At 43.3% G+C, this 27,920-nt stretch overlaps 1 protein-coding gene across 2 annotated transcripts; it reads right to left on the reverse strand.

Annotated features, from left to right (window-relative positions):
- Positions 1–7,839: 7,839 nt before the first annotated feature.
- TRA2B (transformer 2 beta homolog) lies at positions 7,840–27,776 on the reverse strand. Of its 2 annotated transcripts, XM_061354440.1 has the most exons (9): positions 27,620–27,775; positions 21,367–21,500; positions 17,228–17,390; positions 16,239–16,427; positions 14,911–15,026; positions 13,948–14,031; positions 9,925–9,984; positions 9,127–9,200; positions 7,840–8,253 (listed from the first exon to the last, which is right to left on the reverse strand). In XM_061354440.1, exons 1-9 carry the CDS (start codon positions 27,653–27,655, stop codon positions 8,243–8,245), a joined length of 867 nt encoding a protein of 288 aa, XP_061210424.1. In that variant the 5' UTR covers positions 27,656–27,775; the 3' UTR covers positions 7,840–8,242. The 2 variants fall into 2 exon arrangements, with proteins under 2 accessions (XP_061210424.1, XP_061210425.1); XM_061354441.1 differs by lacking the exon at positions 7,840–8,253 and having other exon boundaries at positions 9,119–9,200; positions 27,620–27,776.
- Positions 27,777–27,920: the final 144 nt, after the last annotated feature.

Below are 27,920 nucleotides of genomic sequence, written 5' to 3' on the forward strand. Positions count from 1 at the left end.
GCCCAGCCCGCCGCCGCCCCCGCCCGCCGCACCAACGGGGCGCTCGGCCCCGGGGCCGCCCCGTCGGGTCGGGGCTCGAGAGTACGTTGGAGCCGCCGGACCCCGCCGTGGGGCCGCGGAGGGGGGAAGGAGGGGCGGGGGGGCACCTGTGGAACCTGAGTCGCAGCAGGGAGGGGGTGCCCAGCGCGGGCATAAGCGGCTTCCAGTGGGGGTCTGCGGAGCCCCGGAGCAGGGTCTCAGCCATTTCATACAGTCCCAGACTGGTTTGGGTTGGAAGGGACCTTAAGGCTCATCCAGTTCCAACCCCCTGCCATAGGCAGGGACACCTTCCACTAGACCAGGGTGCTCCAAGCCCCATCCAACCTGGCCTTGAACACTGCCAGGGATGGGGCAGCCACAGCTTCTCTGGGCACCCTGTGCCAGCGCCTCAGCACCCTCACAGGGAAGAGCTATGTCCGGTCATTTATTCATGGTGGGTCAGGAGGTGCAGCTCTGCCTGCAGCTGCTCTGCCTACAGCGTGCTCCCTGCCTGCACACCCCAACATCTCTGTCCTTCAACTCATTGCACCCCAACATCTCTGTCCTTCAACTCATCACACCCCATCTCTGGCAGTTTGGTTCTGGTGTCCTGCTCGCAGATCTGGCTCTGTCCTTGCTTGAAACCACTTGAGTACCTTCAGGGAGAGCGAAACTGTTCGGGAGCCAAGGAGAGGGAAACTGTTCGGGAACCAAGGTAAAACAATCAGTCAATAAATAACAGCCTGGGTTACATGCACTTGTTTGGAACGTGCGAGTGCACAAACCTGCCACAGCCGAGGTCTGAGTTGCCATCGCTGTGTACGAGCCCATCACCCAAAAGGCTGCATGAGACAGCGGGCCAGTGCTGTGACACCTCAGCACTGAGTTTTGCATGTTCTCAGCTCAGTGCTGGATGCCTGCTGTAGCTTCTGAGCCATATGGCTCTAAGGGGCTCTGCTGAAGGACATCCTCAAACCACCAAGAGCTAGCATCATGACCTGCCTTGTCTGCTGAGGGCTGGACACTGCCCATCGAGTGTTTTCTCCTCTCTGTTCTTGGGAATACAAAGCCCAGTCTTTATGGAAGTGTGTCTGGGATGTGATTGGACACTAAAATAAGGTGCAGGAGTAATACTGGCTGACGTGGGGACGAGTGTCCTAGTTGTGGAGTGTTGTGCCCTAGGGCCAGTCATCCTTTACGGAAGTGTGTGTGAAGGGAGGTAATCTAATTCCCCAGATTTTAGGTTGGGTGGTGGGACAACTGAATGCAACGCTCCCTCCGGCTGCGCTCCATCCCGCTGTCACTCTTCCCCTGTCATGCGGAGGTGCTGGATGGAGTAGGAATAGCAGTGACGGGTGCTTGATGCCATGTGTACAGCAAAAATAGATGTGGTTGGACTGCGATGATGCAAAGCAAGAAGAATCCTTTCTCCTCCAATTTCTTCGTCTTCGTTTTCAGCGCAGCTCTTTCCGGGCTGTCATTCAGCAGCGGGGCTGGATGGGGCTGTGCCATCTCCAACACCTCTTTTGGGTGCTTTTAGACTGAGATGTGTTGGTAATGTCCTTTTAAAAACAAAGCTTACCCTCATCCAGGTCATGAACTCATCCCCAGTGATGAGCTATCAACAGTAATGGGGCAGGGAGATGCCATTTCATCGTGTGAGGTCATTGCCACTGGGAAGCAGCAAGAGAAACCTGATGTTTCTGGAGTAATTGGTTCCCATGGGTTGGAATACTCATTTATGGCTCCTCGCTCCAGCCTTCTGCGGGAGCAGGATGTAACGTAGGAAGTCTCCCGCAATCACCTGCATGATCTCATCTTTCCTGCCCCTGGTTTTCAGCCTTGCAGAAGCAGCTCCACAGTCTTCAGGTGTTCTCCCAACCCTGTGGAGCTGGTACTCGCTCTCCCAGAGTTATGGTGGACTGGTCTTGCTCTGGAGGGAGCGTCCAAGGGTGCTTTGGGGAGGAAGATACAAGAGCACTGGCACTAAATAGCTGGTGAGGCAGCAATCACACAGGCAAAGCTGGAGGTCAGCGGTCCTAAGTGTGGTGCAGAACCCATCAGGAAAGGCAAGTCTTTTTCTAAGGGCAGCCCTGCAGGTGGGATGTGCAGCGAGATCGTTCCTCTCTGAAGAGATGCTGCCATGGAACGAGTCCAGGAGGAGGCAGCGAGACTGATAAAAAGAGCAAAAACTGTGATATTGAGGGAAGGTTAAAGGAGGGTTTGTTTAGTCTGGAGGAGGACAAGATAAGAGGCAGTGTGTGTGAAGGGCTGCCTTGAAAAGACAGGAGATATCAGGAAAAATACCCTGTGTTTGGCTGATCAGACACAGCAAAAGAAGGAGGTGGAGCTCTTCCTTGGCTGGAGGTTTTGGGAGGATTTTTACCCAGCCTTTGGTGATCCTGTTTTGGAGCAGGCAGGTTAAGATCAGTGAGTTTTCATCTCCCTTTTCTGATGGGCTGGTTTGACTGGGACCTGAAGTTGAGGGCATTTGGTTGGGCTCCTGTTAAAGGATGCTTTTGGGGTGCCTGGCATTGGGGCATCCTTGGATCCTGACTGCTCTTTGCAACTGAATACAGCACAGTTATAGCTATACATGTGTGCCCCAGGGGGTGGATAAATGGGCTGTGTGGGGAGAGGAAAATTGGCTGGACCAAGCCCTCATCATGCTCCCCAGGAGATGCATTAATCCTGTGGAAAAAGCCTGGCTACCTGGCTCAGGAGGAACCCGCCTCGTCTCTCTGTCCTGCCTGTTTCCCCTCAATCCTTAAGGGTATTTTTCACTCATTCATCACACAGGAGGAATCTCACCTTTGGTTTTGGGGGCAAGGTGGGATGCAGTTGCTCATTGCCCTGGGCAGGGATGCACCTCTGGCTCCTTCTCACCTTCCCAGGAGAAGCAGTGCCAAAAAAATACCCCAAACATATAAATTGTGCCCTACAAAATGACTGAATCCCTTTACAGAAATACTTATTCGATTCTGAGTTGCAGAGGTACCTTCATGTGCCACGATGCACTGCAGAAAGGGATCAGCATGTGCTGGTGGAAGTGGCTCTCACCTGCCCTAGACCACCGTGTGCCAAGGAATGAGACATGAGGAGGTTGAAGCAAACCTGACAATTTAAACTCTAATACAGCATTAATGAACTCTCTCAAAAGTGGCTTTTGGCTTCTGGAAACCTCCTGTAAGAGAACTGAGCAGCTGCTGCAGCGGTGAGGGAAAAGCAGCACAGGCTTGGCTGCAGTTGATGGTGCACTAAAGCTGCCTGTTATGGATGGTATATTTGAGAAAATAGTTCAGAATTTAGCTGAAAAACACTTCCGTGCTTTTCAAGCCACAGGACCTCCAGAGGAGGCCACAGAGATGCTGAGACAGGCTGAGAGAGCTGGGCTGGTTCAGCCTGGAGAAGAGAAGGCTCCGGGGAGAGCTTAGGGCAGCTTCCAGTGCATAAAGGGGCTACAAGAAACCTGGAGAGGGGCTTTTTACAAAGGAATGTCGTGACAGGACAAGGGGAATGGCTTTAACCTGACAGAGGGGAGACTGAGGTGAAATCATAGGCACAAATTCTTCCCTGTGAGGGTGCTGAGGCACTGGCACAGGGTGCCCAGAGAAGCTGTGGCTGCCCCATCCCTGGCAGTGCTCAAGGCCAGGTTGGACGGGCCTTGGAGCAACCTGGTCTAGCGGAAGGTGTCCCTGCCTGTGGCAGGGGTTGGAACTGGATGAGCTTTAAGGTCCCTTCCAACCCAAACCAGTCTGGGATTCTATGAATTGTTTTGCTCACCATTTGCTAGGACACAAGTGAAAATCTACTACAGAATTCCAGAGGCTCTCAGGTCATCAACCCTGAATGCTCAGGGGTGCTAGGATGGCTGTGTAATTGAATTAGTAACTGGTCCTCTGTTAATTGCGCCTGTACAGGGGCTGAGTGTGGGTGAGACATAACTCCAAAGTTTTACCTATGGGAACAGTGGACAGAGACTGTCAGTAGGGGTGTACAAATAGGTTCTTTGCAATAGGGTCTGACCCTCGTAAGGTGATCTCGAAGGTATAGCTAGCTAGGACCCAGGTGACTGAGCAAAGGCTAGGTGCTGCAGATGGACACCAAAGAAGCCCTACTCATTGTATTAGAGCAGGCAAAATAAAGGGTCAGCTTCTCTCATCTCTGAAAGTAGCTCTTTTGGGTCAGGAGTACCTGCCTTTCCTGGAGTGGATTTGCTGGAGCTGAAATGTGAACCACCCTATAAATTGCTTGAACCTGAATTAAGGAGTTGCTAGGGAGAAGAGGACTTTTGGGAACTCACCAACTTCAGCAGAGAGGAGAAAGCTGCCACATAGCTTGTGCAAGCGGTGCAGGAGAGTCACAGCCCCATGCTCTCCATCCCTCACGTTCAGTGGCACCCTGGTCCCAGACGCTCTCACAATCCAGTTTCCAGTTCATGTGTATTTGTGATCCATCTTACACGTTGATTTTAATAATGTTTTCCTGAATGCACTAAACCCATGACTACTCCTGATGCTACCAACTCTGCTGCGCTGATGCTCAGCAGCTCCCTTGCGCTACACCACCCCCCACAGGGGAGATGCTGTGGGGCTGTGCAGGGACTGGTGCATCTCTCTCTCATGCCAAGGGAGGAGGCACAAACTGACCCAGAGGAAACTCCACCTGCACGCAGTGGGGGGAGACCAGCGACACAAACAGTGCCCAATTTCCTTTCTCCCCCCACGTGTGCTTTTAAAGCTCTTTATTTGTCCTCCTCTTGACGGGAAAGCGGGTCAGCACAGGGCGCAGCATGTCACATCCACCCCAGCAGATGTTGCTTGCGCAGCCACTTCGGCAGAAGGCACTTCCCTGCTGCTGGTGGGATTCCCGCTGAAGTTCAAGGGACGCTTCTCCCCCTTTCCCCTGTGCTGAATGTGTGCTACATGCTGGCAGAGCATCGGGACATCCAGCAGTGATTCAGACGTGGTTTCAAAGCGCATCACATACCACAGCAATCTGTCATTCCCGCGTAACAGGGCAACATTACACACGACAGGGAGCATCTGACCAGGGGCTCTCTTCTGGACTGACAAGCAAGGGGAGTGATTCAGCAGCAACACCCAGACAAAAGGCTCTCCCTACTGCAAGGCTGATGATTTCCCAGCCCTAGAAACAGCTTTAGCACAGATCTGAGGGTGTACTGACACCCACCAACACAACACCCCCGTTCCCTTTGGTACCCTTGGTGGAGGAAAAGCTTTTATCCATATACTGCTCCACAGCAGGTCCGAGCTGTACCAGCAGTACCAGGTGTCACTGTGCGGGGAAGGGGTGGGAAGATGCTCTGCTGGCAGCAGCGAGCCCTCAGCTGAACTCAGCTGCCTGGAACTGCACCACGCATTGTGAAATCCTCGTTTTACTAAAACATAAAGCAGCTCGCTCCACGTTCGTCAGCCCCTGCCGGGTGATTCAAAGGAAGCGTAAGACCGTGACTAAGAAAACGTGGTCAAAAGATGGAACAGACTGCCACTCTGCGCAGGAGAAAGGTCAGCTCCAGTGGGGGGGGACTCCCCCTTCCCAGCAGCACAACTGCACGCATCCGTAATACTCTCACCGAGCGGGGACCTGGCCCAGGGATTTGGGATGCTCTGAGTGCAGGAGCAGCAGTACGTGCTACAGGGGACATGTAAATGGGAATAGCAGCTCAGCCCTGGATGGGATGTTACTGCTCATTCAGTTAAAATAATTACTGCTGCAGTGCTGCTCTGTTCTGGACAGTGAAAACATGAATTTACAAATAAGCCCAGGTGTTTGTAAAAGCCTTCCTTAGCTGCCTTCCCCTGCAGGCAGGTGCAGCAGGTATGGCTCATTTCTCGTGTGTGTTGCTCCATGTGATTGCACAGAAGTTGCCAAAATGCTTCTGAGAGCAAAACAAAAACATTTTCCTTCCCTGCATCCGTACAGACCGTAATTTTGAGTACAGAAATGAATACACGGCTATTTCTGCACACACATAAAATACCCACCCCAAACCAGTGTGGGAAGCTCAATGCACACACTCCAACACAAGGTTAAAAACCAATCAGATCACAAATCTAACTGCATCGATTTACCACATGATACAACAGACGTACTGTGTAGTGTTTGCCCAGGAGCTTTTAAAGCCAATAGGTAACTTGAGAGTTAACCTTCCTGAACAGCAAACCAAGTGGTTCACTGCTGGCCTTGGAAATGAGAAACGGACTTTAGAAACACCTCATGAAGACCCATCAGTGCAATCCAACCTTCATGGGACAAGCAAATGACTGGCTGTTCCTATAAAAGAAATGAGATGTAGCTCAGACAGCACACACTCACTCTGGGGATTTACCTCTGAGGGTTTTTGTTAGGCTGACAGGACTATTACAGTAGCTCCCACTGCAAAAGAAGTTGGGGGTAAAACGGGCTTACCCCTTATATCCCAACCTGTGCTGGCTTTGGTGGCACTTTATAACAAGGTGCCACTACAGCAGCTCATACAGCCATGTTTTAAATTCTCTGATGAAAGGATGACTGCAGGGACAGGCTCCTGATCATTCATCCTCCAGTACAAGCTCTTGTAAGTTGTATGAAAACCTTCAGCTCAGTAGCATGTAACAGAACCAAACCAGGACACTTGTGAGGTAGTACTCAGACAGATGTCAGTATTTTGTTACGACACAAACCCACAGTTCCTAAGCCTGTGGAATAATGTGTGCCATACTGGTCCTTCCACCACCCTCCAAAAGATCAAAGTTACTGAAAACTTCCATATGAAGATCTACCTTGAGCTGAAAACCACAGCAAGATGAGGGGGACCCCTGATTACAAATGGTGCAGAGATACATGGAGAGCAACTGTCTGCTCCATTCCCACACAGGAACAGAGGAAATCATCAAGGTCAGGAGGCTGCAAGTCCACAGGGTCCTGAAACTGCTCTTAGTCCATGAAAAAAAATGCATGGAAGGTACCATACAGGAAAAGCTGAGAGAACAGTGGTGGATGTAGCCTAGAATCTCACTGCTCCTTTTTTCTAGGTCCTCCATGCATGGTGACCATTGAGCTATGATACAAGGCTGAGGCAAGTTCCTGTCTGACAGTACTTTCAAATCTCGCATAAATTTTTCTTTTAAGTGTTAAAGTTCATGAATCCAAGTAGGCAGAGTTGCACTAACACTGGTAGGAGAGCATCATTTGAGAATTACATAGCATTTTAGCTGCATATGCAGTTAAAGATGTACTCTTTAGAAGGATGACCATCAGTGAATCAAGAATCATAGACAGAATGGTTTGAGTTGGAAAGGACCTTAAAGCTCATCCAGTTCTGACCCCCTGCCATGGGCAGGGACACCTGCCACTAAACCAGGTTGCTCAAAGCCCCATCCAGACCAGCCCTGAACACTGCCAGGGATGGGGCGTAAGAAACAAGAGAAAAATCAAAGTAGTCTAAATGTTATTTCACTGGCTTCTCTAAGTGTATGCTCATTTACTGCCACTGAAGCTCTCTCATTTTTAAAGGTCTATAGGAGATAAAGTGCTCACAGCTCACCTACCTCAAGGCTCAACAGAATCACCAAGAGTTTGTTACAAGCCTTACTCTATATGTACAGTGCTGCTGAATGATGTTTCTTGCTCCTGCACAGAGACTCCTGTACACCCTGGGTTTACATACCTGAAGCTATTCCATTTAGAGGACAACTAGCCAGCAACACAAAGTTAGGGTGAATTTTACTTCTGGGTTTTTTAAACATTATTGTAGCATACATAGCTTAAGTGTTCTTGTGTGTTTTCAACCCATAACTTACACTTGGCAGAAGTACGTAGGAAAAGAAAAAACAAACTTATTTTTATTTTATTTTTCACTTTTGAAAGCATTGTACACAGGTTTTGATCTTCAGAATACCTTGGAATCAGTAGAAAAAACTAACTGAACAGTTTGTTTTTACAATAGAAACCTTTCAGGAGTCAAAATGGAGCCTAAAAAAATACATGCAAAACATACTCCTTTCAAAACACAACTTGAAACAAAGCACCAAACTACACAAATATGCAGAATGAAACAGCATTTAACACCACAGAAGTAGTCCTCACAAAAGGTGTAAAAGTCACCTATTCACTAGGCACTGTTCACTTGTTTAAATGGAAGAGACAATAAAAATATTGTCCACAAACTTGCAATTTCAACTCAAAGGCTGGAGCTAGAAATTCCTCTACATGTCATGCTTTAATAGCGACCTGGAAGAAAAGACAAAATACATACACTGTTAGACTTCCAAGGATTGTCAGATATTTAAGATTCCTTCTAAACTCATTGCCTCCCCTCAGATCTGCATCGAATTTAAACATCTTGTGATCTGTCCATGATCAATTCAAGCAGTCAGTACAGTTCTACCATTGCGTTCCTTTGTGTAGGAAACTCCCAGTTCCTGTCATGTGACCAGGGCCAATGTTCTGGAGCACAATGAGAATTCATACTCTAACTGCTCTGTGGTGGCCAGTTTCCCTATGGATCAGTAAAAGCAGTTACACTTGTTTTCATTTGGACACAAAGGGTAAACATGAGAACACGACCTATTCATTCACTCTGTATCCATTACAAAGGGACTATGCTAGGAATGCTACTGCGGTTTATTACATTTCTGCCATCAAAATGCAGCTTTATCTTCCATGCAAATAAGTGATTCGGGGGGGGGGGGGGAGGGAAGCACTGTTTGGAGCTCAGATGAAGTTAACCTCCTCTTTAACAAGTTATGTTGGGAAATTTCATACTAGAATATGTGAGGCTTGGGGATTCAACCTTGCTGCCCTAGCAGTAACCAAACTGTCAACATACTACAAACTCCTGTTTTCTTGTTTCTGAGAAAGAAATGGTACTTCCGACTTTTTAACAAGTAGTATTATCTAGTTTGGTTTATTTGCAAACTAAACATTTGCTCTGTCCTCAAGGTTGCCAGTTGCTCAATGAAACATTAAAGGGAACTGTGGTTCAAAAGAAAAAATAACCACACTGAAGTCAAATAGTCTGTGTGGACACTAAAGCTCCAAAGAAGTTGTTCAGGCAAAGTGCAGGGAATCTGCTTTTGATATGCAAGCTCTGCAACTACTTACGAGGTGAATAGGATCGAGATCTGGATCGAGATCTGTAGCCCCCTCGGCTGTAATATGGGGATGGTGACCTCCTCCTGTCAAAGAGGGTAACAGAAAAATCCCCTTGTTAAAGCCTGTGGCAGATGAGTTGCAGCAGCTTTATACTGATACCTCTAACCCCATCCTGGTATCAAGAGTATACCTGGGAAAGCTAACCAGCACATAAATAACTGATCAATATTTCTACTGGATAATAAAGCAAGCATTTGAATTTTCTTAATACTCTTTTTATTACCATTTCAGAGTACTATTACTTTGGACTAACAGAAGAAATACAAGCTTTCTTGCATTCACAATTTGACTAAATGCTGGTTTAGTGCTTCAAGCCAGGAGCATCTCAAAACAAGTCACACTTCAGCTTTAAATCTAAATTATTTATCCCAAGACAGAAGAGTTTCTTTGACTAGCAGTCACTGCTACAACCACCGTAAGTCCCTCAAATCCAGGCACTCTCTCAAGCTTTGTGTTTTCTTGCCTAGTTCTGCTTAATTCAGGACACTAACTTCTTGGCATAAATCACAAAGCTTTTCCTTTGCTAACCCGTCCCTGTACTAACTGGACCCCTCTACACAGCAACAAAGGAACCTTTGCAATGAATCACACTGCTCACTGAAGAGCTGCAAGTGCTCAGCATCCACCCAGTTTCTGTTCATGTGTTTAAAGAGTCAAGCCTATTTGAGGGTTGAGTCATAGAACACTCAGTAAATGCCATGCGTATTTCCCACTGATGACCAGACACTAAAAGCTTTCCTATTATACCTGTAAAACTGATCCCTGTCTTGAACAGCTCTCCATCCTCCGCCGCCACCGCCACCTCCTCTGTGAATACAAAAGCAGATTGGCTTTTGAATTTTAGAAACAAACAAAAAGTTCACTGTACAAGGAAGAAGCATCATCAAGCATAAGAAAATAACAAAGACAAGAAAACGTTGGTTCCTACATTGGATAATGTTGAATGGCTTCATTACGTATTCCTGGAAGGAGCTGGCTAAACTTGGTGGCAAGGAGCAGTCAAAGACGACTCATGTTCAACCTCACTAATATTCTATTTCACAATGTCATATTCTCCAACGAGCAACATTCAAGATTGGTACATACCCTTTGCTTCTAAGGTCACTTCTATTCGCAGATGCTTACCTGCTTGAGGCAAGCAAGTCTGTTTTTTTTTTTAAAGTAGCAAGATCAATTCACTGTTCTGAGGAAAAAGTTAATTCCAAGGGGAGGTAGGGGGAAAAGCTCCACATCCTTACATTTTAACATTCCACAATCATGTTTAAACAAGGGCATTTAAGATACAACTTCTGATTTAAGAGCTGCCTAGAACTGAAACAATATGTTATAGTATTTAACAGCCTTTGGGCTGGTACAGCCACAGACTGAGATACAGTAGAGCATTACCAAGAGACTAAATCAAGTTTGGATTATGGAACAGTCACTGCCAGAGATGTCTCACAGCACCTCAAAAAGGCTGCAAACCAGATGAAGGACAAAGAGCCCCCAAAACACCACACTTTCAATCAGCAGGTCTCCTTTTTTAATTATTATTTGCTTAATGTCTTCTCTATGTGGTAGTGAGCCAATCTGCCAGTTGGGTTTTTTTAATGTTATTCTTTACTTTACAGACACTTTTCCAGACAAGATTAAGCATCCAACAGCAACAACAAGAAGCAGAAGTTTTAACATGACAATTCCCATCTGAAATTGTATTTCCCTAAAGGCTTCACTGCACAGGGGGGAAGGAAGGCAAAGTAATTGTTACCAATTGATTTTCTAGGATGGAGTACTAGTATGCAATGCTCTACTGCATCTTTAACAATTCTAACTTCCTTAAGGAAGCACTCACAACATACCAAACACTATCCTCTCTTCCTCAAACCACCATTATCTGCAGGATGAAAATGTAGCCACGCACAAACCATTTGTGGCTTACATTTACTGTTTCAATATCTGCGATCAATAAACATTATAAAGGTTCTGCAGTGAGCTATAACACATTTGGGGGGATGGGGGCGTTTGGTTGTCTAGAGGTTTTTCTTTCCCTAAATATAGGAAATGGAAAGTACCTCTGCTGGAATTGTCAGCATTTGGGTATTTCCACACCAAAGCCCTAGTTCACACAACACACAGGATGGGAGAACATGAAGGAAGGTCAGAACACTGCTCAGTGCATGACTGCCTCACTGAGCTGGATCAGAGCATGGCTGGGAATTCTGGCAAGCTACAGAGTAGTACCCTAACTGCAGTAGCCCATCTTCTATCATAGAATTATAGAATAGTTAGGGTTGGAAAGGACCTTAAAATTATTAAGTTCCAACCCCCCTGCTATGGGCAGAGACACCTCACACTAAACCATGTCTCCCAAGGACATCCGGCCTTGGGATGGAGCATCACTACTTACTAGTCTGCTCTTTCTCATCTCATGCATGTAGTCTTTTTATGTTCACCCACTATCAGTCTGCAATTATTTTTACTAGCATGCACCCAGAACTGATGTAATTACAACTTCTGATAATGTTTTATGAACATTTGAACCACTGTTCACCATCAGAAATCAAAAAGGTAACACTTAAGCACTTAAAGACCTGGGGTCACGCCATAACATAACAAGGAATAAATTACACTTTAAGGACATGCAAGCAACAAACAACAGATTTCAAGGATAACCAGTACACAGTGACTGATCCTTTAGGAAAGAATAAAGAAACCTGTAATATGAAGAATAGTGGCATAAAACTGCTACCGAACACTGCAGAGCACCACATCTTTTGCTGGTCCTTCGGTGCTTTGCCCTTCCACGAGGTTTACATCAGAACCCCATAGAAAGCATGGAAAGTGGGAGAAGCAAGCTAGAAGCACCACTTAACAAAGAGCTTAGCAGACTATGCTGCAGGTCTTCTGTTCCCCAACACTCTGGCGAGCTGCTTCAGTTAATTTACTCACTGGATTTCAGCAAATTCCTTTTGGTACAGTAAGTGAGATGAGGCTATGTTAACTATTCCAAGCAAGCTTTTGTACCTTGTGCTCCGAAACAAACTGGAAGTTTGAATGAAGAGCCATCTTAAAGCCTACGTACAACACGTCTGGGTTGTGCTATGCCTACTGTCAACTTCAGATTTTTAGCTGTTACAGTTCTCCAAAACATTTGAACCTCTGTCATTCCCAAAACCTGGATTGCTAGAGGCAGAGAAGTAGCCTAATCACTGCATTTCATACATGGGCAGAACATGTGTGTCTCCTGTGTTCACTGTGATGATGTAGAGCACCTTGATCCCCTCCCTCCCTCCAGCAGCACTGAAGCACTGCAGAAGCAAGGCACCTGATGTGACAACAGAAAGGCAGGGAGAGGAGAAACAGATCAGAAGCAATGCCAACAACCCAGGAAGGAGAAGTAGCTGAAAGTAATAGTAGGAGAAGGAAGAGACAGCTTCTCTTAGTCAAGTACCAAGACCATACAGCTACCAGTATCAGCACAGACATTTAAGTCTTAGCCTACAAAAGCAACAGGAGAGAATACTGGAAGCTTAGCACTTGTTTTTTTATTTCCTTTGTCCATAAGCTATAAGATGAAAATGCAATTTGAATTCATGTATTTCCATGAATACACGGTTGCTAAGAGGGAACAATCGTAAATCCACCCATTGCTGATTTAAGCTTTGCAAAACACTTAGGAAGTACTACTGTAGAATTCTGCAACTACAGGAACATTTAGTAATTGCAGACAGAAACAATGAACTCCCACCTTTGTGTTAAGTTGGGAGTTACTAACTCCTAACTTAAGTGCCCCAGAAATTGTGAGGATTTCACAGGGAACAAGTCTTGTTGGCACTCTTAATAGAAAATGCAGAGGACAAACTTGCTCTATCACTAAACCAATTACACAACAATCACGTTTCCTATCAACATTAAAAAAGAGATTTTCTATCAACTTTACTACTATGCCATCAAACACAAGAGTTTAAGCTGAAGACAGATATAAATAGGAGGAGTCCTTCTAGTAAAACACACACATCCAATCTGACAGTATGTTAAAAAACAGTGGGTTTTCTTAATGCAAATGTCCAATATAGAACACAACGTTCCGATCCCTGATCCCTTATCTTTGGCAATGTTTGAGGTGCCATAGTTTTTAGTAGGGAATACCAGTGACCACTGAATTTCCCACATTTTATCTACTACGTTACACTCAAAATGTAAAGTTCACACTATTAATACTAATTCAACTATTAGATCTGCACCTGTGTTCTCATCATTTCAGCACTAACAGATGAACAGAAGATTATTTTAAGTCAGAGTACAGACAACACGCTTTTTCAAAACATAATGTAGATTAAACAAACATTATGGACTAACTCATGCCACAGGTTAAATATCACAAAGGCTTCTCAACCTGACCAATCTGATTTGTAACAAGCAGTCATTTTGGTAAATGTAAGGAGGAAGTTCTTTCCTGTTAGGGTGGTGAGGCACTGGAATGGGTTGCCCAAGGAGGTTGTGAATGCTCCATCCCCGGTAGTGCTCAAAGCCAGGTTGGACGAGGCCTTGGGTGATATGGTTTAGAGCGAGGTGTCCCTGCCCATGGCAGGGGGGTTGGAACTTGATGATCTTAAGGTCCTTTCCAACCCCAACTATTCTATGATTCTATGTTTCACAGTAAGATTCCAGACAGACAGTGAGACCAAAATTATTTTGGCATACATACGTATGCTTTACACTTATGTATGTAGAAAGGTAATGAGAAAGCACAATTTAAATAGCAGTCAAATATTACAAATATTGCCTCACCTGTATGATCTGCTGTAATAGTCACGATCATCATACCCTCTGTCATACCCTCTGTCATAGTAATCTCGTCGTCGTGAGCTGCCACTACAAGCAGTGAAAGAGAATTACATTTAGTAAAATATAAAGCATTAATATTGTTTGCAGTGCTTTTCAGTAAACATACAGTCACTGTTAAGTACACAACATTTTAACTGGGTTATATTGTTACCTCGCATTCTCCCAGCTGAAATGAGTGGGAAAGCAGGACTGCTCGCATCAGTACAGATGGGAACAGAACTCCTTAAATAATTGCTTTTTAAAAACGCTTGAACTTTAAGACAGCTACTTTTCTCCTTGGTCTGAAACCTCTTAACCTTTTCGTATCAGAGGCACACAAACAATTCCATTCTGTGACAACTCTTCATTCACCTTTAACTCTCAGAAAGCTCCTTTTGGAAGAACTCTCCGATTAAAAAATAACCTGCAGTCTCAACAAAATATTAACTACATAACCACCAGTAATATAAGCTGAATGCTGCGGGAAAACAACTGGGAAATTACTCAGGGAAATTTAAATTCTTTGTAACTTCTGACTTAAAGTGCACTCTGTGGACAGGCAAACTGTGCCACACAGCTGCTCAATTAGTATTTGTTCATTCATTCTTGAAAACTTGAGACGCAGAAGACACTGACATTTGAAGTGCAAGTGGCAACAATTAAAAATAATTTAGAAGTTGTCAAAAAATCTTACCACAGACTTATTTAAATGTTTAGATAGCTTATGTCTAGGCCATGTAACTAACGAATCCAAGTTTCTGCTCACTGTAATCCAGGCTGGCCCTTGACCAATCACTGATAAGTGCTATATAAATGAACCCCTTGTATCTGAAGAGGTGGAAAGATTACATTACTACTGATGGCTGTCACAAGACTATTAATCCTATCCCACACCAATTTGGAAATAAATCCACACAAGTAACTTACTAAGTGGGTCTTCCCATATAGATTCCAGGGGTTGGTGTATGAGGTCTTTTTGTTATGGAGAAGTCTACCCGGATCCTTCTTCCATCCAGCTCCATTCCATTGGCACGTTCCTTTGCCTAAACAATAATAAAATACAATTGGCTGTAGGTATGAACTTTATTACCAATACAAGTTTCACTTCACACAACCACTGCTTCAAGTATTAAGTCCTAAAGTGGCTCAGGATGTACATCTTATACGTAACACTGAAGATAAACTGCAAGACATTGTAGACCAGCTGGATGTAGATGCTTGGTAGCCACCCAAAATGTGACTAATACTGCATAACTGTTTCCAATATATCTGTTTCCAATATGATTATGAGGAACTTTCAAACATGCTTACGGAGATGCAAATGCTCCAACACACAACATGAAGCAAAGCCTTTAGAAGTTCACAAAGGAGCACTGTTAAGACTTTTTCCTCCAATATGTCCTCAAATCCTACCATAATCTCAAATATAGTAGTATCTGAGTCAGTAAGTAAATCTGATGTAAAAAAACCCACAACAACCCACAAACACCAAACAAAAAAACTAAACAAAACCCATTGGATTTCATGTCACTTAGCAGGATCTACATCCAAAACTCCAACCTAACATGGAAGCCTTCAAGCCAAATTTGGAAAAAGACTACAGTAGACTTAAAATAATGGAACTTATGCAGAATACAAGCCTAGTTACAGCCCATAAGCATGCTACTCTCTAACAGCTGGCCTGAGCATAGAATTCTATACCCATTGAGTACAGAATTCCCTGTTCACTCTGTAGCACAATTCCCTGTTCATTCATTCATAAGCACAAATCCCATAATTTCTTATACTGAGGCTGACACGTATAGCCTGGCATTTTATTTTTCTGAGATCCCCCCCTGCTGCCCCTTCAGAGTGAAGCACCAGAAGTCAGCAGAAGGCCCAGTGGCACTCCCAGAATGCTCCTAAAAGGCTGCCTGGTCTACTCTGAACATGCCTGTAAAACTGTTAGGAAGGAACTACTGTAATTAAAACAGAGCCTGTGTTTCTGTTTTCTTTTCCTTATTGGCATAGTTTGCACTACGGCTAGCCTGAAGTTTGCTTTTGTGAATTGCAAAACAGCTCAGCCTGCACAGGGACCAGTATTCATGCTTCTCCACTCTCTCCTCTGATATCCAGTAGAGCTTTCGAACTAGGACACCTACATTTATTATGAGGTGACTATTTCTTAGGCCCCAAGTTTCCCCAGGCTATAGAATATACATCCTAGCATCCAAGAACACAGCAATCATTCCATGTAATACTGTACCCCAACCTACTTCCTTAGCATCCTCAACGTTTTCGAAGTACACAAATGCAAATCCCCTCGAACGCCGAGACTGCTGATCATACACAATGGAAACATCAGCAATGGGACCATACTTGGAGAAAACTTCTCTCAGATCTCTTTCTGTGGTGTACAGGCTCAATCCAAACACACCGAGACAACAATTCGGGTCAGGATTTGCCTAAAGGAAGGGGCAGACAGATATTAGAATAAGATCTTCAATACAAAACAACAACAAAGTTACTGCTGCAATTCAGGCTGAGTTAATCTGCTAATAGACACTATTACAGTTAAGCTTACAGACTCACAAGCCTCCTTTCACAAAAATCCTTTGCATTTCTCATGTAGTGTGCGAACTACAGTTACAGCACATAAGTACTGCATTTAAAAGAAATTACCCTCCAAAGGCTAGCTTTTGACTATTGACTGTGGAGATTTATATATACACACACAGACTTGGATCACATCTTCATCTGTGTTAGTTACCACTTCCTCCCCCACTTCAGCACAAACCACACCACGCTCAAGCTGCCTGAGTCTATAAAGCAGCGAAAAGCAAACTGGTTTGCATGCTCATTTCATAAAGATGTAACCCAAATAGCTTTTAATGAAATGAAATTTTATTTTCCCAGGTTTTCTAATCAAGAAAATCACAAATGTTTCTCCCCACCCCCCCCAGTTCTACCCCAATCCTTTGCTGCATGTATTCACTCATTTATTACTGTGGGTATAGTGACAGCTGTTGGCACTGAAATCACTTCTAAAGGCATCTGTTAAAAAACAGACAAACAAGACACCCCCAACCCACAATCCCCAATGATCTTACAGAGATCCCTGGCTTATCAAAAGCTAAATGACCATTAAACTCCACAGTATCTTTTAAGTAGACCTGAAGCAGAATGTTTTTCTGGAAAACCCCAACTGAGTGATTACAGGACGTATTTAGCACTATGCAAGAGCCATCTCTGGTAACAGACATACCCTGTTTCCAATATGACGCCTGCGAGTAGACATGGGTGAATGGCTGTGACTGTGTCGCCGCCGATAATCCCGACTGTACGACCTACTTCTGGATCTCCTATGAGAGCGGGAGCGAGAGCGTGATCTTGTGTAGTGTCTACGGGAACTCCTCCTTGATCTAGATCTGAGGGGAAAAAAAGAAAGGTATGGTGTTGGGTTTTTTTAACCCTTCAAAAATTAAGCCAGATTTTCACCACAAAAAGACATTTTCCCAAAAACCTGCAGCACCACATGACTTAGCTGTAATCAATTTAGTCACTACTCTCAAGGACTGTGTGCTTAATCTTTACAATTAGATTATTGTAGAGGCTCAGAGCACTCCTATTGCAGAACAGGAATCTCAACTTCCATTTTAATTAGCTTTTAATTCCCCTATAGCTTGCAACTTTCTCCAGTGAGACTATCTTGGTTTCACACAGTATCTTCACAGCATTTACACTAGCATTTAAGTAAAAATAGCTGAGGTGGCTTTCTTTCAAAGACTTAACACAAAAAGAGAACAGGAGTAAATATGACTTAACATAAAGCATGCAGGATTGCAGAGATGCACACTTTGTTTATTCTAGCACCCAGACTAGCAATGCTTTCAGTGTCACTGAAAAGCAAATATACTTTTTACACAGTGCATAACTACCAACATAGAAGTCTGGCAAATGCCCCCAAAACAGAGCTTAATACAATTGAAGAAAAGCTGTAGTAGCCTTATTTACCTTCTGGTATTTCAAAACTTATTTCACATTAGCTGTTCATGAATGTTAACATGTTCACACTCCAAGTGTATTTAGGCAAAGGTGCTCGTCAGTTTCAGCCTAGGCCTCAAAACAGTTCCAGAAACATCTTCTGGCAACACCAGGTCTGTGGACATGATGTTCTGAAACACTGATTCCTTCTCCTAAACCCTTAGCCCTCCCAACACAAATATTCTTAGTTGAAAAGTTGGACAGGCACTTAAATTGGAATGTAATGCCTGATTTTGGCCTGCTGATGGCAGTCACTGAATAAACTGCGTTCTACACAGCTACAAAGGAAATCGCTGCAAGGCTATGAAGTGCAATAAACAGTTTCATATTCAAGGACTCCTAATTATAAATTGTTAATATTCAGACTCCTGTTTATGTCTCAAACATCCTTCCTCTAGTTTGTGGAAGGCAAGGTAGTTAAGTACTGACCAAAACCACAAGCTACCATCATTGATCAATCACATTTCACAGTACCTCCACCACCACTACACTTGGCATGAATGAAGCTCTTAACCTGCACCCGTTTTTAATCCTGAGCATTCACCAGCTTCTTCCACAGTCAGGATTTCTCACTAGCTAAGTGGCATCAGACAGCCAAACTGCACATATATACTCTCTACATTACTGGCCTCCTTAAAAAAAATAAAATGCCTTCAGCCCTGTCTGAAGTGAGCCAGCTAAGTTTTGTCTTTAATTTGAAATAGATATATATATATATAAAACCAGGAGAAATGACTTCAGCATGTCCCATTACAACACTACTAACTACGTATTTGGAAAGACCAAGTTATTTTTTTTGCCAGAAAGTAAAAAAAGAGAGAACTTCCCTGAGGCAGGAAAGACAGCAATAATAATAAATAATAACAGTTCAACAGATACAGTCACATTTCAACTGCTGACATAGAAGAAAAAAGGCAAACACAGAACTGATGGTTCCAGGTAACAGAATATACTAATTACACTGAACAAGATCTGGACACTTCTAAACCTGGTTATCATTATGCAAGAGAACAAGGCTCATTTTACATAGGACCTACTCATATTGCTTCTCTTAAATGTCATACTGCTGTTATTCTGCTTTATTGTCAAGTCACCACAGCTGACAACTCTTATTCCTTCGTTAAGAACTGCTTAGACTTCACAGTCAACCAAAAATAACAAGCTTGCTATGCTGCTAATGAAAACATCAAAAAAGCAGGTTTTTTAATCAAGCATATCCACACCCCAAATGATAAATATGCCAGGACACAGATTTGTTCCCAAACCAAAGTTTAATTTATAAAGCTGGTCACTCAGAAGTACATTTGCAACAGAAACCACCAAGAAATATAAAAGTTCTCACAAGGTTGTTTCTCTGGTGAGAGCCAGAGTTAAATGACTTGTTTGTGATCGTATTCAAACATGTGACAGCACTGAAGAGAGATAAATATATTGGTTCTAAGTATGTGCCTTGACATAATTCTGCCCAAATCTGCTAATGAACACACTCCAGCTCTGCCAAAAGCTGGAAATACTGGAAGCATATATACTGCATTTTCAAGACAGCTGTTAAATGCTCAGGAAGCTGTGGCAGACATGGCTTCTACTTCTGTTCATCAAAACTAACAAGTCAGTTGCCACGAAGGTCAATTTATCATAAATGATTTGCTAGGTCTCTTGTAAATTCTCTATCTTGTATTTGCTTCTTCCAGCATTTTATACAATTTGTGACTGCATTCTTATGCAGTAATATTCTGCAAGTAAGAAACGTGGTGCTTTAAAGAATATGGCATCCCTAGGGTTGTGGATTGAGGTGCAGAAGGACATGCTGGGCTGGGTCCTGACTGGCTTATTACTTTAAAATTTGGAAGTGTTTTGCAGTCTCCATCCTCTGAGGTTTTCAGAACCTAACAAGATAAAGCAAGCCCTGTGAACACAGTCTTGAGCCCAGAGTTGACTGCCTTGAGCAGCATTTTGGACTGGGCCCTTCCTGAACTGTCCAATGAATCTCTCACTGCTGGCAATTCCAGAGGTCACTCCAATTTCACACTCTATAAAGTGGTATTACTCTACCAAGTATTTAATAATTTAACATATTTGTTCTTGTACTACAGGGATTGCCAAGTGCATAAAATTTAAAACTTGTGACTGTGCCTGAAAAGCAACCAAAAAAAAAACCAAAAACCACCCAAAGCCCATTCCTTTGCTATCAAAATTTCCCAGGTATTTTCCTTCTCACAAAAGGCTTTCAAATGGATCACTCTGACCTTGCAAGGATATCTAAACACAGTATTTGACAGCATTTTCCACCATGCGTGACTGTTAATAGCACAGTATGTTCCAGTGTTGTCATTCCCCAGCCTGACCCCCAAGTTTTGGCATGCCTAATTCTTTGCTTACACACATAAGTAGTACACTGTGAACAGCTCAGCTGGAAACCCCACTGCTGAAACCCACATTTTCTAACCTGAATGCTTACAAAGGAGTAAAGCTATGAACACATTCATTTGTATAGCCAGCACTCAATTATCTAGACTATTAAAATAACATCATTCACCCATTTACAGGCTTTGTTACCTTTCAATTCTTTATTTAATAGGTACATCTTACACGACACACCTGCTAAAGCCAAGGTAAAGTGGCCAGCAGTGATGTTTACAGTCTTACAAAATTGCTGATAGTCTAGAAATGTCTCAGTTACATGTCTTAGCAGTTTTAAGAGAACTCTGCCACTGCACACAGCTAGTTTAGCAGGTAACAATAGGTAATACAGTACAGAAGACATTTTCAGAGTGTACATGTGCATCACCACATAACAAGTAAAATAAGCAAGCTACTTTCTCCACAACTTTGTTGAGAGCAAGGAAAACCATCTAATCTTTAAAGCTTTCCAGCCTTTTAAATTACTATTATTTAACGGTCAGGAAGATGTCTGTTGAGATTCCACACTTCTCTCTACTGCTTCTTTCTCATGTCCTGCTGAACCCAGGACAACCATTAAATACTCCAGAAACACCATTGTTTCCAGTAAGAAAATGTAACACATTAATGTTACCTAACAAAGATCTTGCAAAAAAACCTAAAATCTAGAATTAGTAGTGCTTCATGCTCAGAAACTAGCCATCATTCTAAGACTTAAAAAGCATGCCACCTCCAATTGTAGCAGCAAAGATACATGTCTCTGTAACTTGTACAGGAAAAGCTGCAGGAAGATCTAACTTGACAGTTCAGCTTTTCAAATCCTGAAATCAAACATGCTCAATGTCCACAGATCATCAGTTATCTCTGGAAACAAAACTGGGCTAAATTTGACTTTAGCTCTTCTCTGACATAACGATCTGACTTGTGAGGAGGAGGAAGAGGTAAAAGAAGTAAACTCACCTGGATTCAGACCTGGATCTAGATTTTGACCTGGAACGCCTGGAATCCTCCTTAGATCGAGATCTTGCAGGGGTGTGCCTCCCCGACTTGCCAGACCCATGAGCACTTCCGCTTCTGGAAGCAGAACGGGATTCCTGCACGCAGATATTGAAAGCCTAATTTGTACATAATTTCTTGTTTACCTGAGGTCTGTAAACAAGCTCCAGTGAAATAAAAGGTAAAAATTCACATCTATGTGTCCGGGCAGTTGGCATTAGAACTGCCTAGATTTTTTTTTACAATTTTTTTTTTTCTTTCCTGGTAGACACTTCTTTACCCTGCATATACTTTTGCTATTAAACAGATAATGCATGCATGTTTAGCAAAATATACAGGGACACATAAACAGACTAGTAATTACTTAGCGTAGTGCTTTCAGATTCCAGATTACTTCTTATCTTAACTTCATTTTTATTCCTTTTCTTCATTCTTCCGTTTCAAATTCTGACTTCTTTCATCTTCCCCACTTCACACAAATTGCTCAATATTCTACAAGTGGGACTTCTGGTCTGACAATTAGCATGCATTCACTTTCTTTTTTTTTCAAATTTCAGCTTCACTTATTCCTGAGCTTCAAATAATTCTCATTTATAAAACTTGTCAAATGGCGACTTCCGCATTTTCCTTCTTCAACATTAACCTTAATAGAAAAAGAACAGGATGAAGAATATTTAAAAACTCCAGGATAAAATCTAGTGCCAAAACTGAAACTAGAAAAAAAAAAAGTTTTGTGGACTTTTACTATTATATGCAGTTCAAGAATTGAATCTACCAAATGCCCTACTATTTTATAAACAGATTCAGTCAATTCAGTTTAACTTTGTACTAAGTAACTGAATTAGCTATTTATTCCTGCATTTAATAGCAAATGCACAGTGGATCAACTGAATTATCAACTAATGAATTCTAGCATTAGGAAAGTCAAAATACTTCACTGTCAGCCACATACTTAAGACAAAAATCAACAAGAAGTGACTTAAGTAAGGTCCCTAGTGCGGCCACAGGTGACTGAAGTGCTTTTGGAATGCATTTGGTCCTTACTTTTTGAGACATTCTTGCAGTTCAGGCTTAATTTGAAGGTTTATGATCACACTCACAACTACTCTGCCTGCACAAGCGCGATTACACATGCAGGCTTTATGCTTCCAAGTAAATCATCATTTTCCACTGAGTGAAAATTCAATTCTGCGCAATACGCACAAACACTGTTATACAATAATATCCCATCTCCTCTACTATTTATTTGAAATCATCTCTGGTAATGACATACCCTAATTAGCATTTTCAGCTTCTCTTTTTTTAATCAGTATGTTAACTTCAGTCACATGGCCAAAACACTCAGTTTGAGCACGCTGGAAGGTATTATTTCCAGATATTAAGAGAAAATGTAAAATAAGCACCAGAATTTTATCTCCCCCCCCCCCAACCCAAACAATTCTAAATTTTGTGTCAATTCTGATCAAGAATGCTCACTAACACCACTAAAGTACCAGAAAATAAAAATGACTTCTTAAATCTTTGTAGCATCTCTTAAACCTGAACATTCAACTCAAAGACATTCTCTACTAAGCATTCAGAAACTCATCTGCTGACCCCAAATTCAATCATGCTTAAACCACTTCCACACAACTCAAAACAGTTTAACCATTTACAGTTGCCTACCATACAATACTGGGGGGGACACAACTTGCAGGATAAAGCTGATTTTCGATTAAAAGAGCAACAAAGTTAAGGCCGTTCTTCTCTGTCACAATGTCTAGGGAGGTGTTCTGAACTACAGCTCTCTCATATACTAATCTGCAAAGGGCAGTGCAATAGAACTAAGTTATAAATAACAAATTTAACCTAAACCCATTACTTTAATGTATTAATTTAACCATAATAAGTCTTCAACTCTTTGAAGAGCATTAAAGCAAGATTGAAGAAGGGCTAAAAACCAACACCTGTTCTTCATTTGAGGAAAAAATGCAAAACCTAACTCTCTTGACACACTCAGGCCAGACTGAAGGAGCCATGTCTGACCAGATCTAATACTGAAAAGGATGCAAGAAGTAACGCAGGATGGGATCTTGCCTGTAAACATACCCACACACTTTTCAGAGTTTTAGGAGTCTCTTGAAATCTTTATCTTCAATCTATTTTACAGGATTATGCCACTTCTTTATTATTTCCTGGCTTAAAGGAAGTCAGGTCACCTCATCTAATCCAGATATTACTAAAACTAGTAACAAGCCCTAGAATTTCAAAGTTGTTACTATCCCCACCCCAGGAAATCCTTCCTACCCAAAATTTCAAGCACCGTGAGCTTGCAGTGCTCCAAATTTCCTTTACACCCCATTATACTGCACCCACTGAAGGCTCCCATAAGCTATTCTCACAGCTCACTTCAACTGGAGAGTTTATTTGGCTTTTTTTACCACCTGTAAAAACATCTGTTGCTCCTAATAACTTACGGTTTTCTATTTTTTGTTCTTTCCCTTTGTGTGTTTTAAGGTTTGTTTTGTTTGTTTTTTTTTTTAAATGCCAGAGTAGGGTCTCATCATGACACACAGAAGACAACAGAAGAAACAACCTTTTTATCCTGTCTGTATTGAAGCACTACTGGTAGGCAGATCAAGACTGGTTTTCAGTATTAAATAACTGTTTTTTAATAACCTTGAGATTGTAAAGCATGGATTTAAAAAACCACCAGATCCCTTGATCTTTACCAACACTTCTCCCCCTCCATCAGGCACTACTGGAATTCAGGTGGAGGCTCTGAAGTCCAGGTCTGTGGTTTCCAAAGTATTCTTTCCATAGTTAAAGCATATTAAAACCAAAGTATAATACTATAGGGATGGTAATTTTAACACCTCTAAGCACATTCATCTACTCTATGAGCACAGAATGTCACAGCAGGAGGATTATTTTGGGGGTAGCAGATAGAAAAGATTTCCATGGACAGAAGCAGCTGTAAGGTATGCAAGGACCATGTGTTCACACTTTTGAGATCCAGTTTTTCCCACAGGAATACGAGCTACAGATTTCAGTTAATAATGTAAGATACAAGCAAATAAAATTAACAGTTTATTTAAAAAAATCCTAAATCCCTATGAGCTTACGTATGTCCACTTGCTTTCCTAAAGCAAGGTGCAGACACATTACACATTATTAAGTCTGCAGACGATTTATGCAAGGTGTAATTGTGAAAATTTCACATTCCTTCAACCTCTCTACTACTTAATTCAGCAATCCATCCAACAGAGCTTTTGTCTCTCTACCCCTGAAGCACAGGATCACCAGATCAGATCACTGCTGGGGGCAGCTGGGAATCCACTCAGGAGGGTAAGCAGAACAACCCCTTTATGCAACAGTTCCCAAACTCTGCCAAAAAGAAACAAAAGTGTATTTTGAAAAAGCCCAGAACTAAGCTAACAGGCCAGGAGCACAGAAGCCCAGCTGCCTCCGCACTTACCCTGAGGGCTCATTCAGTGCACCAAACTGGCAGGAAATGAACCCATCAGCAAAAAGCAACCTGCCTTCTTACAGCTTAGGGCACTGAATCAGCCACCAAGAAGTCAGATCAAGTGCCACTTGATGAAGAAGGAACACAGAGGATGCCCTAATCTTTTAGCAGCATCAAGCTATCAGATTACTTCTAACCTTCTCAAGCTGTTTCTTTAGACCTTCTTCCAGGAGTTAATAATAAAAACAGCATTTCTGGAAATGTATGCGTTAAGTACCTTGCAAGCAGATTTACAAATTAAGCATTTACACCATTCAAGCTACTTTGATCAAAAACCAAAACAATGTTTGACTATTTGACTACCATATTAAACAGTTTCCAATAAGACACATACCAAGTAATCGCCATCACTATTAACGAACAGACAGGATGAGACTCACTATTCTTCCTTTAACTAGTCTTTCCAACCCTTCCATGCCTGGATCACATGCACTTCAATGAGCGCAATTTCAATGAATGAAATCAAAATAAAAGTGACTTAGGAAAATGTGGCAAATATCATGACATTCTGACAGTATTTTAAGCATGTTTTAGCATCTGAAGTATTGGCAGCATTCAACAATTTATAGTATTTTCATTAAAAAAAAAAAAAAAGCTTCTAGAGTTTAATCCCAGTATGGAGTATAAACTGTAAAAGAGAATTTGACCAGGATATTCTTCTCTCCTCCCCCTTTTTTTTTTCCTCTTTAAGCTGTTACATAAGCCCATTTAAGTTTGGGCTGCTGTCAAAATAGCAAGTCCCACTACTTGTGAAAGCACCTGGTATTTCTTCTTCATCCCCAATGCTGATTAGGACTCCTGGCTACACAATCAAGTCAAGCCTGCAAAGCAATGCAGCTGGAAACTTACCAGATCTGACTGACTATACAAACACTAGCACAAGGGAAAGAGCAGGAACATGTTTTCAGCACAACTCTTCTTGGCAGCACGGACTTGGAACAGCTTAACAGACAGTTGTAAAGTCATATCCTAGATTATTTATCCAAACACTGTTTCTACTTTGTAGAGACCCTAGTGTTTCCAGCTTGAAAAAGTAGAAAGCCATTAACTCAGTAAAATATAAGCCTTCAATAAGCAAAAATCATCATCAGTAACACTGGCAAAAGAATCTGCTTATGATTCATAAAGTTCAGGCGTAACTCATTTTAAGCCTTGGTGAAGACTGCCTGCACATGATGGGGCTTTTCTTAAAATAAAAGCGTAGAAAAGGCAAAATAGAAAAGCAGGTGGGACAGCAACTGCTGTCCTATCATACCCTTCACAATCATGTTTCAAAGACATTTCGCTATTAACATTTCCATTCATTCTGACTGAAAGCTAAACCAAACTCCTAAAGTTAGGCTACCATCTTAAAGTGGTAATCTAACTGAAACTAAACCAATTTTAAAAAAACTAACACACAGAAATCCACCTTGAGCAAGTCAGAAGTAATACTCCCTCACTAAAACAGTTGTATGAGTGATACGATGACATTAATGAAAACAAAATACTGGGGGTGGTACGAGTTTTAATACGTAAATCTTTAATCCCTGCCTTTCAGTACTTGTTTTCATCCGGCATTTTTAGCTTTACTGAAACTATATTTTTCTAGCCTAACTTCCCTTGAAGTAGAAGTAGTCATACTAATGAAACTGAATCTAAATGAGTGAATCTGAATGAGAAAGCGCCATATTCAAAGACAGCCACTGCAATTTTGTGCTCAGAAGTATTATATTATTTTTTCTGCCACCTCGAGTGAAAGTTTAAAATTTAGACTACTGCTGTACTCATGTGTTGTAGTAAAAATTAAAGACCCCAAAGGAAAACAAGACTGATTCACTAAAGCAAAACCAACTACAGATAATCTATACTGCAGATGTACACCACCAGTGTGAAGCTTAGCAAGTCATCTACTGCAGTATTAGTAAAATTCCACCCAGGCAGTAAGATCTTGCAGTAACTATGCAGGTTTCATAAAGCAAAGAGACTGCCCTAGCTCTGAGCACGTTCAGTTTGAGGTTTAACCCTTCGACTACTGCCATCACATCTAAACTAGAGACCAAGCCACCTAGATCAAAGGCTGCAACTGCTTCAAGAAGCAGGGTTAATGTTTCACAAAGCGAGCGCAAGAAGCAGCAAATTGGAGCTCAATTTACAAGGCGAAATGCAGTGAGCGTACAACAAAGGCCCAGACTAGTATCGGCCCAGGATGTTGTCTACCCTAACCAGTCTGGTGAAATAGAGAAGGCACCACGGCACCAGCTGATCCAGCCGCAGCCCGGCTGCACACTCGGAGGGGCCTGAAGGGCCGTGCACCCACGGCGGGAGGGAGCCAGCCCCGCCACAGCCCGTGTCCCGCCACTCCCGCGGCAGGGCCGCAGCAGCCCGGCCGCAAAGAGACGCGCGGGCGGACCTCGGCCATTTTGTCCTAGTCTCCGGCGCGCCCGGTCACCAGCCCAAGATGGCGCCGGGCAGACTCCACGGAGCGCGCCGGCGGGCGGGCAGCTACAGCACTCCTGCCGCCCGACCTTCCCGCCGGGCCGGCCGCCATCTTCCCCCGCCGGAGGCCTCCTCACCCGCCACCTACTCAGCCCAGGCCTCAGGACGGGGACACGGCGGATGCTGGGGGTGAGGAGGGAAAGCACTGCCTGGAGAAAGACGGAGCGTAGTGGGGGGGGAGGGGGGAAGACGGGACGCGGCCGGGCAGCTCGCTCAGGCTCCATGTATTACCCGTTCGCCGTAGTTCTGCTCCCCGCTGTCGCTCATCGTCCCGCCGCGCCGCTCCCCGCCGCTACCGCCGACACAACCGTCCCCCGCGCCTGCACGCTCAGCAAAGGAAGTGACGAGGCCCGAGCGCGGGCTCCGGGGCCCGCCCCCTCCGCCCGTGAGGGGAAGTTCCGCCCTCCCCAGGCGGTGGTAGGCCGCGGCGGTTGCCGCTAGCAGCCCGTCGGGGATTGGTCGCTGCTCGGTGCCGGGGGCTGGGTCACGGACGGACCCCTTCAGAGCCGGGTGGAGACGGTCCTGCCTGCCT

This window comes from Neopsephotus bourkii, unplaced genomic scaffold (genome assembly GCF_033783945.1).
Source record: "Neopsephotus bourkii isolate Nb327-2 ecotype Australia unplaced genomic scaffold, CSIRO-AGI_Nbou_v1 NB_739, whole genome shotgun sequence".
Classification (NCBI taxonomy): domain Eukaryota; kingdom Metazoa; phylum Chordata; class Aves; order Psittaciformes; family Psittacidae; genus Neopsephotus; species Neopsephotus bourkii.

Excerpts from the sequence above, each read along its gene's own strand:
- TRA2B (XM_061354440.1), bottom strand. The coding sequence starts at position 27,655 with ATGAGCGACAGCGGGGAGCAGAACTACGGCGAACGG. Across the intron at positions 17,391-21,366 it reads AGATCCAGGTCTGAATCCAG|ATCTAGATCAAGGAGGAGTT; the intron begins GTGAGTTTACTT and ends TTTTCCCCTCAG. Across the intron at positions 16,428-17,227 it reads GGCGTCATATTGGAAACAGG|GCAAATCCTGACCCGAATTG; the intron begins GTATGTCTGTTA and ends CCCTTCCTTTAG.